General features: G+C 32.3%; 1 protein-coding gene across 1 annotated transcript; it reads right to left on the bottom strand.

The window, feature by feature from the left end:
* Nucleotides 1-1,695: 1,695 nt before the first annotated feature.
* GPHR (golgi pH regulator) lies at nucleotides 1,696-13,831 on the bottom strand. Its single transcript, XM_068768204.1, has 9 exons — nucleotides 13,713-13,831; nucleotides 12,822-12,985; nucleotides 11,853-11,959; nucleotides 10,728-10,831; nucleotides 8,132-8,253; nucleotides 6,939-7,165; nucleotides 5,458-5,639; nucleotides 4,678-4,863; nucleotides 1,696-3,298 (listed from the first exon to the last, which is right to left on the bottom strand). Exons 1-9 carry the CDS (start codon nucleotides 13,752-13,754, stop codon nucleotides 3,038-3,040), a joined length of 1,395 nt encoding a protein of 464 aa, XP_068624305.1. The 5' UTR covers nucleotides 13,755-13,831; the 3' UTR covers nucleotides 1,696-3,037.
* Between the last annotated feature and the right edge of the window lie 220 nt (nucleotides 13,832-14,051).

The following is a 14,051-nucleotide window of genomic DNA, read 5'->3' as shown; positions in this document are numbered from 1 at the left end:
ACATTAATGATTAATTTAAAACGATTAAGTACTTAAATTTGGCCGAAACTTCGTTATCATTGTGTTAAAAAGTTAAATCATAAGAAAAGTTAGTTTCCAAATATTTTACGAAAAAAAAATTATAACTTAATTATTAATTAACATTTACAAGCAATCGCTATGAAAACTAAGACAAAAAGGTCTACATAACATAGGTTCACGTGTTTACTTAATTATTTAGTATAGAAAAATAAAGTAAATATTATGAATAGGATATTTGATAGAAAAAATCTCCGTGAAATTTATCTATCACGGTAATGAAAGAATATATTCACCGGAGAGTTAATACCCGAAATTAGGCAACTGCGCTTATTAGCTATTGCTACCGGAACCGCTGTACCGCGCCTTAGGACATCGTAGCGAGAGAGGGGAAAATAAGAGTATTAGATGCGCTGTTGCAAGCATTAACGGCGGACTGCCGGAACGAAGCCGCCGATACTCCCCCCGTTTTACCGCGCGCATACTTTAAGCAAGGCACAGTGATTTTGGTACCACTATAATAACGACTTAAATACACTTATCGTTTGCCCATTGCGGACACGTTTTTAGCTTTTATATGATTTGTATTAAATTCATGACTTGAGGTTTTTCAACAGACTTCTTTTTAATCTGTGTCTTATTAACAAATGGAAATCAGAGGCTAAGAAAAAAAATACATAAAAATTTTGCTCTAAATAAATAGTCGCATGTAAACACATCTTTCACTTTCTGTTGTTGACACTCTTTACAATATTCTGTTTCTTTCTATTGCATACAAGAGTGTGGATAAGAAAGCTATATAATCTTTTTCCAGCAAATATAACATGAATAATACCATCCACAAATTTTAATAAATTATCATGATTACCAATACTATCATTTAGTTAGCACATTCAATGCTGAATATAAACCACCCCCACACATATTTCTTAAAGGACTGGCTGGAAGCGTCTTACATCCAGCATTTGTAGATTACCTTTAGCAGGTCATCTGTTACCCTTATGGGAAGACGTACTGACGTATGCTGCGCTTGCCTCTCCGTGGTCTATACTCCTTAGAACCCAAAGTCCCTATGGTCCATCGGTTTTGCTTATCATGTGGCCTGACCACTGCCACTTGCCAATTCGTCGAGCTATACCGATTACTCTTACTTACTTATTCGTCTACATATCTCCTCATTCCTGACAGAAATCTCGGGAATAGCGCTCTTCATGACTTGTTGAAATGTTATAAACTTGCCAATGAGGTCCAAAGTTCATTAAATTGTAGTTGTCTGAAAGTCTGCTATGTGCCTTTTTGCTTTATCTAACACTTTTTGCGGAGTTACAATTCCTGAGTATAAATTTGTAAAACTTTTGTTTGTATGTCAGTTTTCTATGATGAGAAAATATATTTAATAATTTTGATATTTATAATAAGTCATAATATCGGCATAAACGTATTCCAACATCATATCGTATTCCGTCTATGGGTGTAGACAAATCATTACCTCCCATAACTTATAATATAGTTAACATACACTATACTGTACTTGTGGGACAGATTTTGATTTTCTCTTAGTTTAAAAATTAGTGACTTAAGGATGTGTTTACATTAGTAGCAAAATGTCATTTGACATTCGTCGAGAAAAAAATAATAATTAGTGTTTGTAGCATTTTTTAAAACTCAATAAAATATTTTATATAGTTTTATGTATAACATATAACTGATAGTAATTCAGAATATTAACTCGCGTTTCTTTAAAATTAGTCATGTGTAAACACATCTTTAATTTCGATCGCGTTAACGCCCTCTACATTCAACTGTCCATATTAAATTGTTTACATAATTGCTGCAGCTTAATTACCACTGTCTGGCGAATATAGTATAACATATACACAAAGTTTTTAATATATATGTTGCCAGTATTACATATAACGGTTTTACATGCTTTCATTGGCTATTGCACGTTCTTTGTTGTCTTAATCTATTTCCAGCTCTGATATTTCTGTTCCCTATCTCGCACTTATCAAAATCTCTTAATACATTTACTTCAATCATATACATATACACTTACACTTGTACAAAATATACACAAATCACTTTTCCTTTTTTTTTCTTCTAAATTTTTATTACCAATTGTGAATTGTGCCGAATGATTTTGCTCCAGTGCCCATAATGCAAGTAAATTCTTTGTATGGGCACGGGAAGTTACTTTTCTATTTTTTCTGTCCACCTTATAATATATAATCTATTGAAAAAAGCAAGTCAATACAAAACCGTGTATATCTCAATATCACGCCCCCATATAACTTTCAGCATTATAAATTTGTTATTTATTATATTTCACTGAGACCCTTACTGAAATCAAGAAACTATTGCTTTTAAGAATACTTCGAGAGAACCGTGAACTTATAAATACTTATGTATGTACACAATAGTATTTCTTTATTATATCAACATGATTTATCACCAAAGCTCGAATAATAGTGGCATATATATTTAAAGTTCATTTGTTGGCTTACTATAGAAAGAACTTTTACATTGAAAAAAATCAGTATTCCAAAGGGCGAAAGAGATGTGTAACTAAGTATAACTGTTTATACATCGACAGACTTAAGTATGGCTTACTATGAAAAGAACTTTAGAAACTAAAAATTCTAAAATGCTTCTCAAAGTTGGTTTGCTATGGAAAGAACTTTAATATTCAAAAAATTCCTCGTTGAAAAAGTCGAGTGATATTGATAACTATGCATGTCTGTGCACCGGTAGAGTGAAGATTTTAATCCTTGCTTAATTTATTTATAAATATTTCAAGTAGTATCCATATTTAGTTAGCCTCAACATAACTTTAAATAAATAAGCATATGAATTCACAATGACTAATTATCAGTTATGGCCATTATTTCGTATTTAAGTTTTAAATTTCAACTTGTAAATTTTTACTGCCTTCGACAAAACGCACCACAATTTTTTTTAAACTTCATCATTCACAGTTCACGCTGGTAAGTTCAGGTATGGATAGCTGTACATCTAACAGCTAACTGACCGACGGCTGCTTATGGGCTAGATACAACGTGAAGATGCTAGTTAGAGCACTAACTAGAAATATCACGTCGAACCATCTGTGGTAGAAGTTGAACTGCAGGTCGCCCAGGACTTGAGTGATGATAATGCGGTACTCGGGGGGCATGTTCATTCGCATCAGAAGCACGGAGGAGCAGAAGTACATCCCCATTATTTGAGCCAGTATAAGTACTATGATGTTCGATGATTTTGAAGACGATATCTTGTAGAAGAACTGAAATAAAAAACAGGTAATATCAATATTAACTCTTTCGCTGCGATCAGCACCCTCTGGCGAGTGCCAGAGTGCTTTAGACGCTTTCTCTCGGCGAACAGTGTACATTTGTTAAATATTATCGTGTTAATAATTGCATGATCATGGTGATTAATTTGTTTGTTACCAACGCGACATATACGCTTCCTGTGCGAATATTTTGTCGCATAACCAAATACGTGTCGTTCGTACAGACAATCTACTATCGCGTCGGCTACTGAGAGAGTAATTCATTTTAAGACGCTCCGCAGCGAAAGGGTTAAATTATTTACGATGGCCTATAAACGCCCACTGCAAGGCATATGCTTCTCTCAATGATCACCTCGATGACTAGTCGTAAACTGCCTGCATCAAGCTACATCTCACGACCATGACTATGTCGACGGTCTACATATTGTGGCGCCTATCCACGTAACGTCTTCTGGTACAAATTGATAAAAATAGTGTACATAGCATTTATTCTCCATTTGAAGCATAAATAAAATTATTGTCAAGTGCAAGCGGTATTTGATCAGACTTTTGATGACGTAATCGTACACAGAGGAGTACATACAAGCATGACGTCACATGCGTGTAGTTGTATCGTTAGCGCCGATAATTCAACCGTACATTCAAATTTTAAACTATAACAATTTAGCTTTAAATAATTTTTAGAATAATGTAATTAACTTGTGAATGCATTTAAAATTATTTTCCATGTATATCTTTAAGTAATGAGCCACTGCGTAGATATACTATGTGTATATAATAGATTAAGAACCACCACAGTAATAAAACTTTAAAAACCCACTAGTGTCTGGTATATATTGACTGGTATATATAACATACATAATACAGCTGGTATATATTGTTAAGAGGAGCCGTCTCTATCACTTCTTAACCAGAATTACAATATCATACCAATTTCATATCAAACAGTGCTTTTCTTCACGTGTAAATCACTGTTGTTATTTTAATATAAAAATTAAAGTAAAAGTGATCCTGAAGCGAAGATCTTGGATACGATAAAGGGAAATATGCACTAATAAATTTTAAACTAGAAACTTTAATTCAAACAATTATCATCACCATAATTTTAGGCGAATAGCATTCACGGGTGGTCTATGGCATCTACCATACATTTCCAACCAGTCCAGATCCAGTGTCTTCCAACGACCTTGATAAAGTCATCTGTCCACTTTATGGGAGGACGTCTAACACTACGCTAAGGCCCTTCGTCTCTTCTCCAGAACCTTAAGGCGCTAATACCCTATCTACTGCCATTTGTACTTGCTAATCCGTTCGTTTACGGATCTCTTTATACATGCATAACAAAAGCTATAGTAATGTATAATACCCACCTTTGTAAGCGTGAGAAGCAGGCCCCTTATACTGGTGAGCACAATGCAACCAACCAATATAAAGGAAACGTGCTGAGACCAGAACGCGACGTCTATACTTAAGCCCAACCAGTGGACAACGATCTCGAGCCCACGCGTCACCGGGTCCTTCTTGCCGACCCTATCGAAAACTATGTTTATCGTTGACTGAAATTTAAAAAAGACATCATTAACACAATATTATTTCTTAGTCAAACCTGTAGTGTCCCAGATTGCGTATCACAAACTGTAGAAGGGAAAGGATGTAATCCAACTAGATTTTTGTAAATAATATTAGGAGCATACGTAAGTAATGTCGCTTTCTTAAATTAAATCCACAGGACTACATTTTTAACGAATTTTTATTTCTGATCAACAATATATTCACTTTCGTTATCAACAACCTTTTGCCATCTAGTATACAAATTTTCATTGCCAGAGCGGTAAAAATCAGTCGGTTTTCTTGTAAAATATGTGAACAGACACATTACTATCCAGTCCCCTTAATATAATAGATTGTAATATTACAAATAAAAATTACTTAATCGTCAATATATACATAACATATAATTGAGAGAAAGATTACGAAAAAATACCAAGAAAAAGTCGTGCGTGCCTAGGTAGCATAAGAACTCAATTACTGTAGTTTACGCTGAATGTCCTTAGCCCTAAATAATCTCACAGTACAGCTTTGTACAACAATCAATAAATATAATCAATCAAACATAAACAAATCCAAAATTAAATAGAGATAGAACATACAATAAATATCTTCCACACGCAGTAAAGAGAGAAGAAGTATCCGAGGAAGTTGAAGTATTTCCCCTGGAACGTTTTCGACCACTCTATCTTCTCTCGCATGGTGCGTGCGTCGTGGGCTTCCAGAAACAACTGACGGCTGAGCTCCTCCAAGCCGGATATCTCCTGACGAAGCTGTGCTATATCTGTCACGAAAATTAAATTTATACTATTGTTGGGTCTATCTAACTTCTCCACTATTATTATTAGGTCGGGTTATGTTAGGTTAGGAATTGAACCTTGTTTAGGTCACCCAAAGACGCTGGATGCAAAGCTCTTCCAACTGTTCCTATAGGTCATACATATCCAGCAGTGAACGTCTCTCTAAAATGATAATGACGATGAAGTGACAGTTAGGTAATTACAGGCTATCACAAATATATTTACTATATTCGACCAGAACATATATTTCAATTTACGTACAAACATAGTCTTTAAATGAAATAACAATCACCGCAAATGATTATTTTGATACAAAAACAGACTTTCACACAATCAAAGATATATGATGCCATAATATATATAATATTAAGTGTGACGGAACTTAGTTCAAGGTTTTATAGATATGTTAAAATTTACCAAAACGGGTCGTGCCATCTATTGACAAATAGCGTGAACTAACTTGCACATCTCAACACACACAATGCACTCAAACGCAGTTTATGAGGACTTTTTCGTGGGGTATTTTATTTGTGCAATTTTGAACAATTTTTTGTTTTATCTTTTTTGTGATTGTAATAAGCTAATCATAATATAATTGAACATATATCAAGTTTTATTATGACAGACAACTCGGATTCCACAACTCATTTCGATAAGCTGTAACCGCCAACAAGTCTATCAGAGTCGACTACAACAGAAAAAAGAGTTATCAATAAAAAAAATACTATATAAGATGTTCTATATCTGGCTACCCAGATATACACAAGCGTCTAGTGAAACAATAGTCATCGTAAAATCCCATTACCTACTACATGGTAACTGAAAAAGACAACTGTGAACAAATACGAGGTAGTTGCATCTTCAAGTGACGAAAACAATTTTGAGCCGATTTTATACAAAAAAAGTTCGCGTATTATCAGACTACAGATAATTCATTTTTATTTATTTTAAAGTATTGTAACATATAAAGCAAATATTTCTTTTGCTGCTCACATTCGCTTAGATTATAAACTAAACATAATTAATATAATATTGCAGTTGGTAATATATATATTTGTTATACGTTTTAGCAGTTCCTATTTATTTCATAAATAAGGTTATGGGTTATTTCAGTTTCATGTAAGTATGATTTTTATTATGAAACCATTTTGTATGTTTCTAGCGTGCACAATAAATAATATTAAAATAAATTAAAATTATTTCCAACGTAAGACTTTTTTATGCGGTTACTATTCACCGCAGAACACAATTTACAAGATAACTAAAAGAAAGTAAAAACTCACTTTCAGTTCCATGACCAAGCGGATTGGTGATACTGCCAACACTAGACAGTATGTTGGTCCAAAATCCACGATTCTTCACTCCAGACTGATCCAACATATTGTACTGCTGTCTCCCAGACATACTATTGGCTTCCGCTAGTGCTATCCTTTTCTTTTTAACCAATATCATGTCCATAGTTTGCAACAGCTTCTTTTCTATTGAAAGTACATCAGCTTGTGTCACCGGCCTGCAAAAACAAATATTTTTAAACATTTCATAATTTTTTTTACACACAAACAACATATAGGACACAGATTTTTTATATACACGGGTTTTGTATATAGATGCAACAGTGAGCGCATAGCTAAATTAATATGTTATATAATAAGAAAAACCATTTTCAAAATTCGAATTACTGTATTTTAAAATGAACTATTGTTTACTGCCTGTTCCACCACTTTGTACTGACAGAATTTATTGTTCTGTCGCTTTCCATAAAAAAAAAATAATATGCCACATTTCAAAGTGGAAACTTTATTACGATCCTCAATTGCGAGGGATTCAACGCATAGAGCAATAATGATTATATGTCCTTATTAACTAGCATTTATATATATCACAGGCATGCCCAACATTTGTATGCATATATTATCAATTGAAAATTATAATTTTAAACAAAATAAGGAATATATAATTAAAACCAAAAAGTTTACTATTGTAAAATTATCAAAGAGACTGGGGATCCGGGCCGCTGCCTTAAGTCACATTGTTAATGTGCTAGGGCGCGCATGTTGCCGCCGCGGACAGGACAGTCCGACGTAATAGGACTGTCCGCCATAGTTACAATGCCCAATTCAAGATACAATTAAAAAAAAACTTTTTTATTATTTTTCATTATCAATAATAGGTCAGTGGAATATGCATAAGTCCAGAGTTTTATGCCAAGTTTCGTAGGTAAACATGAATCTTACAAGTCATGTGTTTTTCTCGAACTCAGGGTTTTTGCTGCAATTGCAATGGTCCAGTGGATTGGCAAGTTGAATAGACAGTGCTCAGTCAACACAGTGCCCAGAACTGTGGACGGCTGGGTCCATGAATCTCTGAAGTAGGGAACACGCACCAGCTAGGGTAGCGTAAGACCTCCACCCAAAAAATGGACAGATAAGTAAAATCTAGAAGGAGACCCATGTCAGTGGACATCGTCTCTAAATACCTTATAAATATCGCCATTGACGTATAGGGGTAGTTGACGGCACCAAATCCAGATAACAAAGCCATTACCGTCACACCGATTACACCTATCCGTGATACTCCTTGCTCGATCGAAAATATTCCCTGAAAACAAATAAATGTCAAGACGCCCATTGAAATATTTGTGATCTTATTAAAAAAAACTTTTGCAGCTTTAAGTTAAAAGATGTCATTATAGAAGTATTCAATCTAATTTCAATACGCCCATTGAAATATTTGTGACATCTTATTAAAAACCTTCATACGAGTATCTTTAAGTTGAAAGATGTCATTATAGGAATATTCAATCTAATTCTAGCTTCAAACTAGGATCTTTTACATTCTTCTTATCATTCAAGAGATCATTATAAATGTGTCTATGTGTTTAATATCACTAAGTTTCATAAAATTAAAATACTCAGTATTTCACAATACTCTCCCATTTACACACCAAATTATCGTGTAGTCGTTTCAGCCCATACAATAACTAAGACAACTATTGCGGTCTTGATGTCACGAGTTAAGTGACTTCCGCCAAAACGATCAAAGTTATAGCAAGCTATAAAGTTAAGCTTGACCTGCAACAAGTCTGATAGTGTCAGTTTTCCGATTAATTGAACAATGAAATAGTTATTTCAGCCCATAAACACCCATTGCAAGCTATAGGCCTCCACCAAATATATTTATGGGGGATAAACCTCAGCAGGCGGTTTCGTGATTGCACTGTGGTATTATGGTACGCAGAGGACCTAACTACCCGTTCTCTGGAAACTCGTTTGTGAACAATGGTAATCCTATATTATTAATGTTATAAAATGGTATCCCGGGAATCGAACACGCGACTTAGACAATATTATCGCAATTTTCATTACTCTACCGCTGAGCCACCACTGCTCGTTGCTACTGGATTGTCATATAATTAATTTAAGTGACAAGACTGAAATAAATTTCTCTAATTAATATATTAAGGATAAATTTGAAAGCGATCTTAAAAAATTATCAAACAGTTTATAGTGAAGTTTAGAAAACTAGTAATTGTAGTCTCGAGTTTTAAGAATACGCTTCTAAACAATAGGGGACGTTTATAGTGTATTTACAATGCATCATGAAAAACTGGCTGCACCAAAATTTCGACTGCAAATCTCTTATTCCTTTCTAATAAACGGAATCAGATCCCATATCTGAATCCGTTTATTAAATACAAAAAATAAATTTACTAATAAAGGATTTTATTTATTAAACAAATATTTAAATGACAAGAATTCTTGACAATGACATTGCTATATTATTTTTATTTAAGCTGTATCTAAGAAAAAATGTAAACATATACATCAATACTGTTAAACTTTTGTTTCAAAATGTGTTGTTGTGGAGTTTCTGTCTACTTCTTCTCCACGACTATTAACATTTTGTAAAGCAGCGTAGAGCGAAAAATTAAATAGGATTTAGAAAAAAGTTGACGATCAATAACTCCTGTTCAAACCTCCTGTTAACCTTGAATAAATGAATTTTATCTTTGTCACTATGAATAATCCAAAGTAATTAATAATATAAAAAAAATTAAAAGTATCTCCTTAGAACGATGTGTAATACAAACAACAGAAAGTGTTTATGGTCCTTTGTATAATAATAATAACAATAATTACTAATGAAAAAAGCAGTTCAGGGATTTTCGAATCTATATTTACCTAAAGTTGAAATGTATGGAATGGACATTTATAGGGAAGAAATTATACATAAATAGAAAACCCTAGAAAGATACAACAGAACACATATCGTCGCCCCCATCAAATAAAATGATATGCCCGAAAATGCACTTTTCAGGATAAACAAAAAATTATATATAGGTTATGTCTCATAAATTTTGGCAACATATGGCAATAAAAATAAATATAAAAACACAATTGTATATATTCTCAGCATGTCTTCTGGTAAAGTTTTACTTTTTAATTGTACTTTACCTTGTTTATTTAGAGTAAAAAAAAACATTACTTTGCCTACCTCCGCCATTTTTAGGCAAAAAAATAATATGGAAAATAACAAGGTGTATTGGAAACTTATAGATTGCAAATATTTAAAAACCCAATGAAAATCATAACACAAATTGTCATATTATTCGGTGGAGGCGGGAACATGATAAAAATCAATACATATTCACTGCATCTCTTATTATAGATAGACACTACATAACCAAACCATATCTTAAATCAAGTTTAAATTAAGCTAATGTAATAATAATCTCTCAATGTCCATCTCTAAGTTAGATGAAGCAACAATAGCTAAAAAGGCTAACAGACTCCAACATCCATCGGAAATCTTATAAAGTATTATAAAAATTAAGCTATTTTATTAATCTATTATTAGCTCATTAAACCCATCTTCATAATTTATACAACAAATATATATAACAAGTCAAGTCAAGTCCACACAAGTAAGGTATAGTTTGTCTCACTCGCAATAACGGGTATCCTTTGCTATCTAGTTAAAAAAAAACTAAGCAAATATGCATCTGAATAATGTCAACGTGCAATTATTCATAAAGCTTCATATGTAAGAAAAGATGACAAAATTACATTTACCTGCTTTGGACTTAAAATAGGAAAAGGATCTCCAATTTTCCAAAAGAAATATAAGTAAATAAACCACACAAACACTGTCAATGGCCTTATTATATTCCGTGACACTGAAAATAAAAAATAATATTAATGTATTACGAATTTTGTATCAGTAACATCCTAGTCAAATTAAAAACAAATGCCCAGGATCTAGTTCGAAAAAGCAAAACATTAAAAATGGCGTTGGGTCCACACATCAAAAGGTAAAGAAAGATGGCGAAAAATAATCATACAATAATACCAATGAAAAGGTCAGAGAAAGAAAAGTAGATCAGCTAGAAGTTTGATTGAAGATATAGCTTGAGTGATGGGAAAGATTTGGCAGAGTGTGGCAAAGGATAAAAAGGAATGGTAATGGTCGGCGGAGGTTTTTGCCAAGTGAGACATACAAATAATCAACAAATCACAAATATTAAACATAGACATTACAAATGGGTATATTAATAATAATTTTTACAACACTTGTACGTTTTGGCTAATAATGCAATGTAGCATTGGTGTTCGTCAGCATAGACACACCTCATAACCAACGAAGTCATTCCTAATTGGAAAGTCTGCTTCACAGTAACTTGAACGCTAACTTTCTGAGGCAAATGATAATTAAGCTGGCTATTTCTCACTCGCTACATTCTTAACGCAACGTAGATATGAATATGTAATCATTTTTGGACTAAATAATATAATGGAACATAGAAAAATATAAACCATTTAAAAGTTTTCATAATTAGAAATAAATAGTTAAAAATTTTGTATCATTAATATAAAGCTTAGTAATGAACTTAATATAGTTAAAAAAATATTAATGACATAAACATAACATAATATAATTTAGCTGTTAAAATAAATTTAGTTAAGTTTTAAAATGTGTAAGTATTATTATTTTATTAATCAGGGCATGGTAAAAAGGTATTCAAGTTTGTCTAAAACAAAATTATAATTGTATGTGACAATTTTATTTATATTTTCATATACAAGAACATTTATGGAATATACTTGTCATGTAATTCTGTGAGTATTTAGAATCAGAATTATATACCTTGTTTTTTAAGAAGCAATTAAGTGGAATTGTAATCATAAAATTAAACTTACCAAATCTGATGTTGCTGATGCAAAAGTATGCAATATAAAATGGTATAAGGGCTATGACCATAAAGAGTAATGAATAGAGGCCCAAATTCCAATGGAAATATCTGGAACTGTTCAGTATAAAATTAATTAACTATATAAAATTAACAAGTATAACCTATTGTAATGTTAATTAAAAATTTTCCACACATATTTTCTCATAGACTACTTTCAAAATTTTGCTGGTTCACCCCCTAAACAATGATTGCAGATGGCATGACTAGCATTTTACCAGTCTTGGCATATTGTACTTAATATATTATGACAATAGAATATGCAAGATTTTACAACTAACAGTGACTATGCTTCTTCAAGTATTATCTGCCTGCATTATTGGTAGAGCAAAATTTAGTGTTTTACTTTCAATAGCATATACATTTTTGTGAACCCACACTTACTAACTGTGAATGACCTTTGGACCCTTATGAGTCCATCTGAACCATGCAAAGTGGTTCCCAGACCACTTATTGAGATGAACATAACACTGATTTAAACCAGTGTAATTAAAGAATAAGTGTTAGGAATTGTACATAAAAAAAATCAGAGACATCTCCTAACATATAACAAACATATTACTACATAAATTTTTAATGTTCAATTAAGTTTCATATTAATTTATTATACACAATTTTTATAACATTAAGTACACTTTAACATCTTGGACAAATGCTCTTCAATACTTCATATACCATTCTTAAGATTTTAAATAGTAGAGCACCAAAGATAGTTAATCTAGGTTAGATTACGATAACAGAGTTAAAGCAGGTTGTTACTTTCTTTGGATCATGTGAATACCAAGTTCTTATACCACTTAGTGGAATGCTCCATTAAATCACTTTTTCAAGTGATGTAGTGCAGAATAATAGTGAAAAACCAGTCTTAGTAATGAGACATATGTAGTCATTGCTTACTTTAATATCTAAGAATACCAACCTTGAGTCTAAGTATCCAATAATCTCAAATATAATAAGCTCAAACATTGTACAGCTAAGTGCAAATGTGACGGAGAAGATGAGTTGGACAAGTGTGTGATGGACTTCATAGTCACGGAAGAGCTGCTTCACAAAGAATATCCAACCTCCAACAAAGAATATTGTCTGCAAACAACCAAATAATTTGATAGGCAGTACTATACATCAATAAACAAACTATACTTTTACCTTTATATAACTTTTACACCCATTTCTAATTAAAGTCAAACAGTTTTAATATATGAGATTGTTACAAGTAGATGCATGCTTATTGCCTAATTATGTACTATTGAGACAAAAGCCTACTCTTAAGAGAGGGTATAAGTATTTTGTAACTATGAGTAGATGTAGTAATATAGTCTAGTATTAATAGATAACATAAATCTATTGTATCTTTAGTCTTAGACTATGGCGGCTTTCTTACAATGTTCTTTTCCACTGCATGGCAATGGCATCTTTATATAGTTCACTAAACTAACATTTCTTAATGAAAGTCACCTTGCTAAAATGTTAATTAATCAAATTAAAACTTTGCGAAAAAAAAAACTATACACGTTTAAATAATGAGGTCAGTAGTGTTTATTACTGTATTCAATATGCCGCACGATCCCACCCTCGAAGAACTTTTTACTTTTATGCATGTACGTAAGTTCTAGGTAAACTTTATAAATACAAGAGACAATTTTGGTTACAATTTTTAACCGGAGCCTACCCGCCAACACAGGCAATGCAGAAATCATTACAAATCAACTGCATTAGTCTAATAAGTAATTTAATAAATAATCGAAATATTTTGATATTTATGCAATGTTTCAACCGCAAATAAAGTTTAACCTTATTATGTAGAACTTACCTGGGATATCAAAATGATTAAAGTATCTTCTAAAAAAGTCATTTTTATTTTATAAACCTTTACTTTTGGTTTATTACTTTTACAATTTATTTAGCGGCTAAAAATATATACCGTAAACAGATTACCGTCAGCATTTTTAATTACTTGACAGGCGACAGCTGATGTTGACGGATTGCAAACACTTGTAATCGTAGAATACAGATTATGAAAACAACGTGACATTTTACAATAAAAATTATTTAGTACTGAAATATAAGTCATTTTTTGCGGTATTTACCATATCAAGATTTACTATTTTATTCCATTACATTTTAGCATAAAACACATTTCATGTCATTC

Source organism: Battus philenor, unplaced genomic scaffold, assembly GCF_028537555.1.
Source record: "Battus philenor isolate CCGP_79_NKW_IND1 unplaced genomic scaffold, ilBatPhil1.0.hap1 SCAF_25, whole genome shotgun sequence".
Lineage (NCBI taxonomy): Eukaryota > Metazoa > Arthropoda > Insecta > Lepidoptera > Papilionidae > Battus > Battus philenor.
Note: the sequence above shows the minus strand (reverse complement) of the source record. Positions and strands in the feature narration are given on the sequence as shown.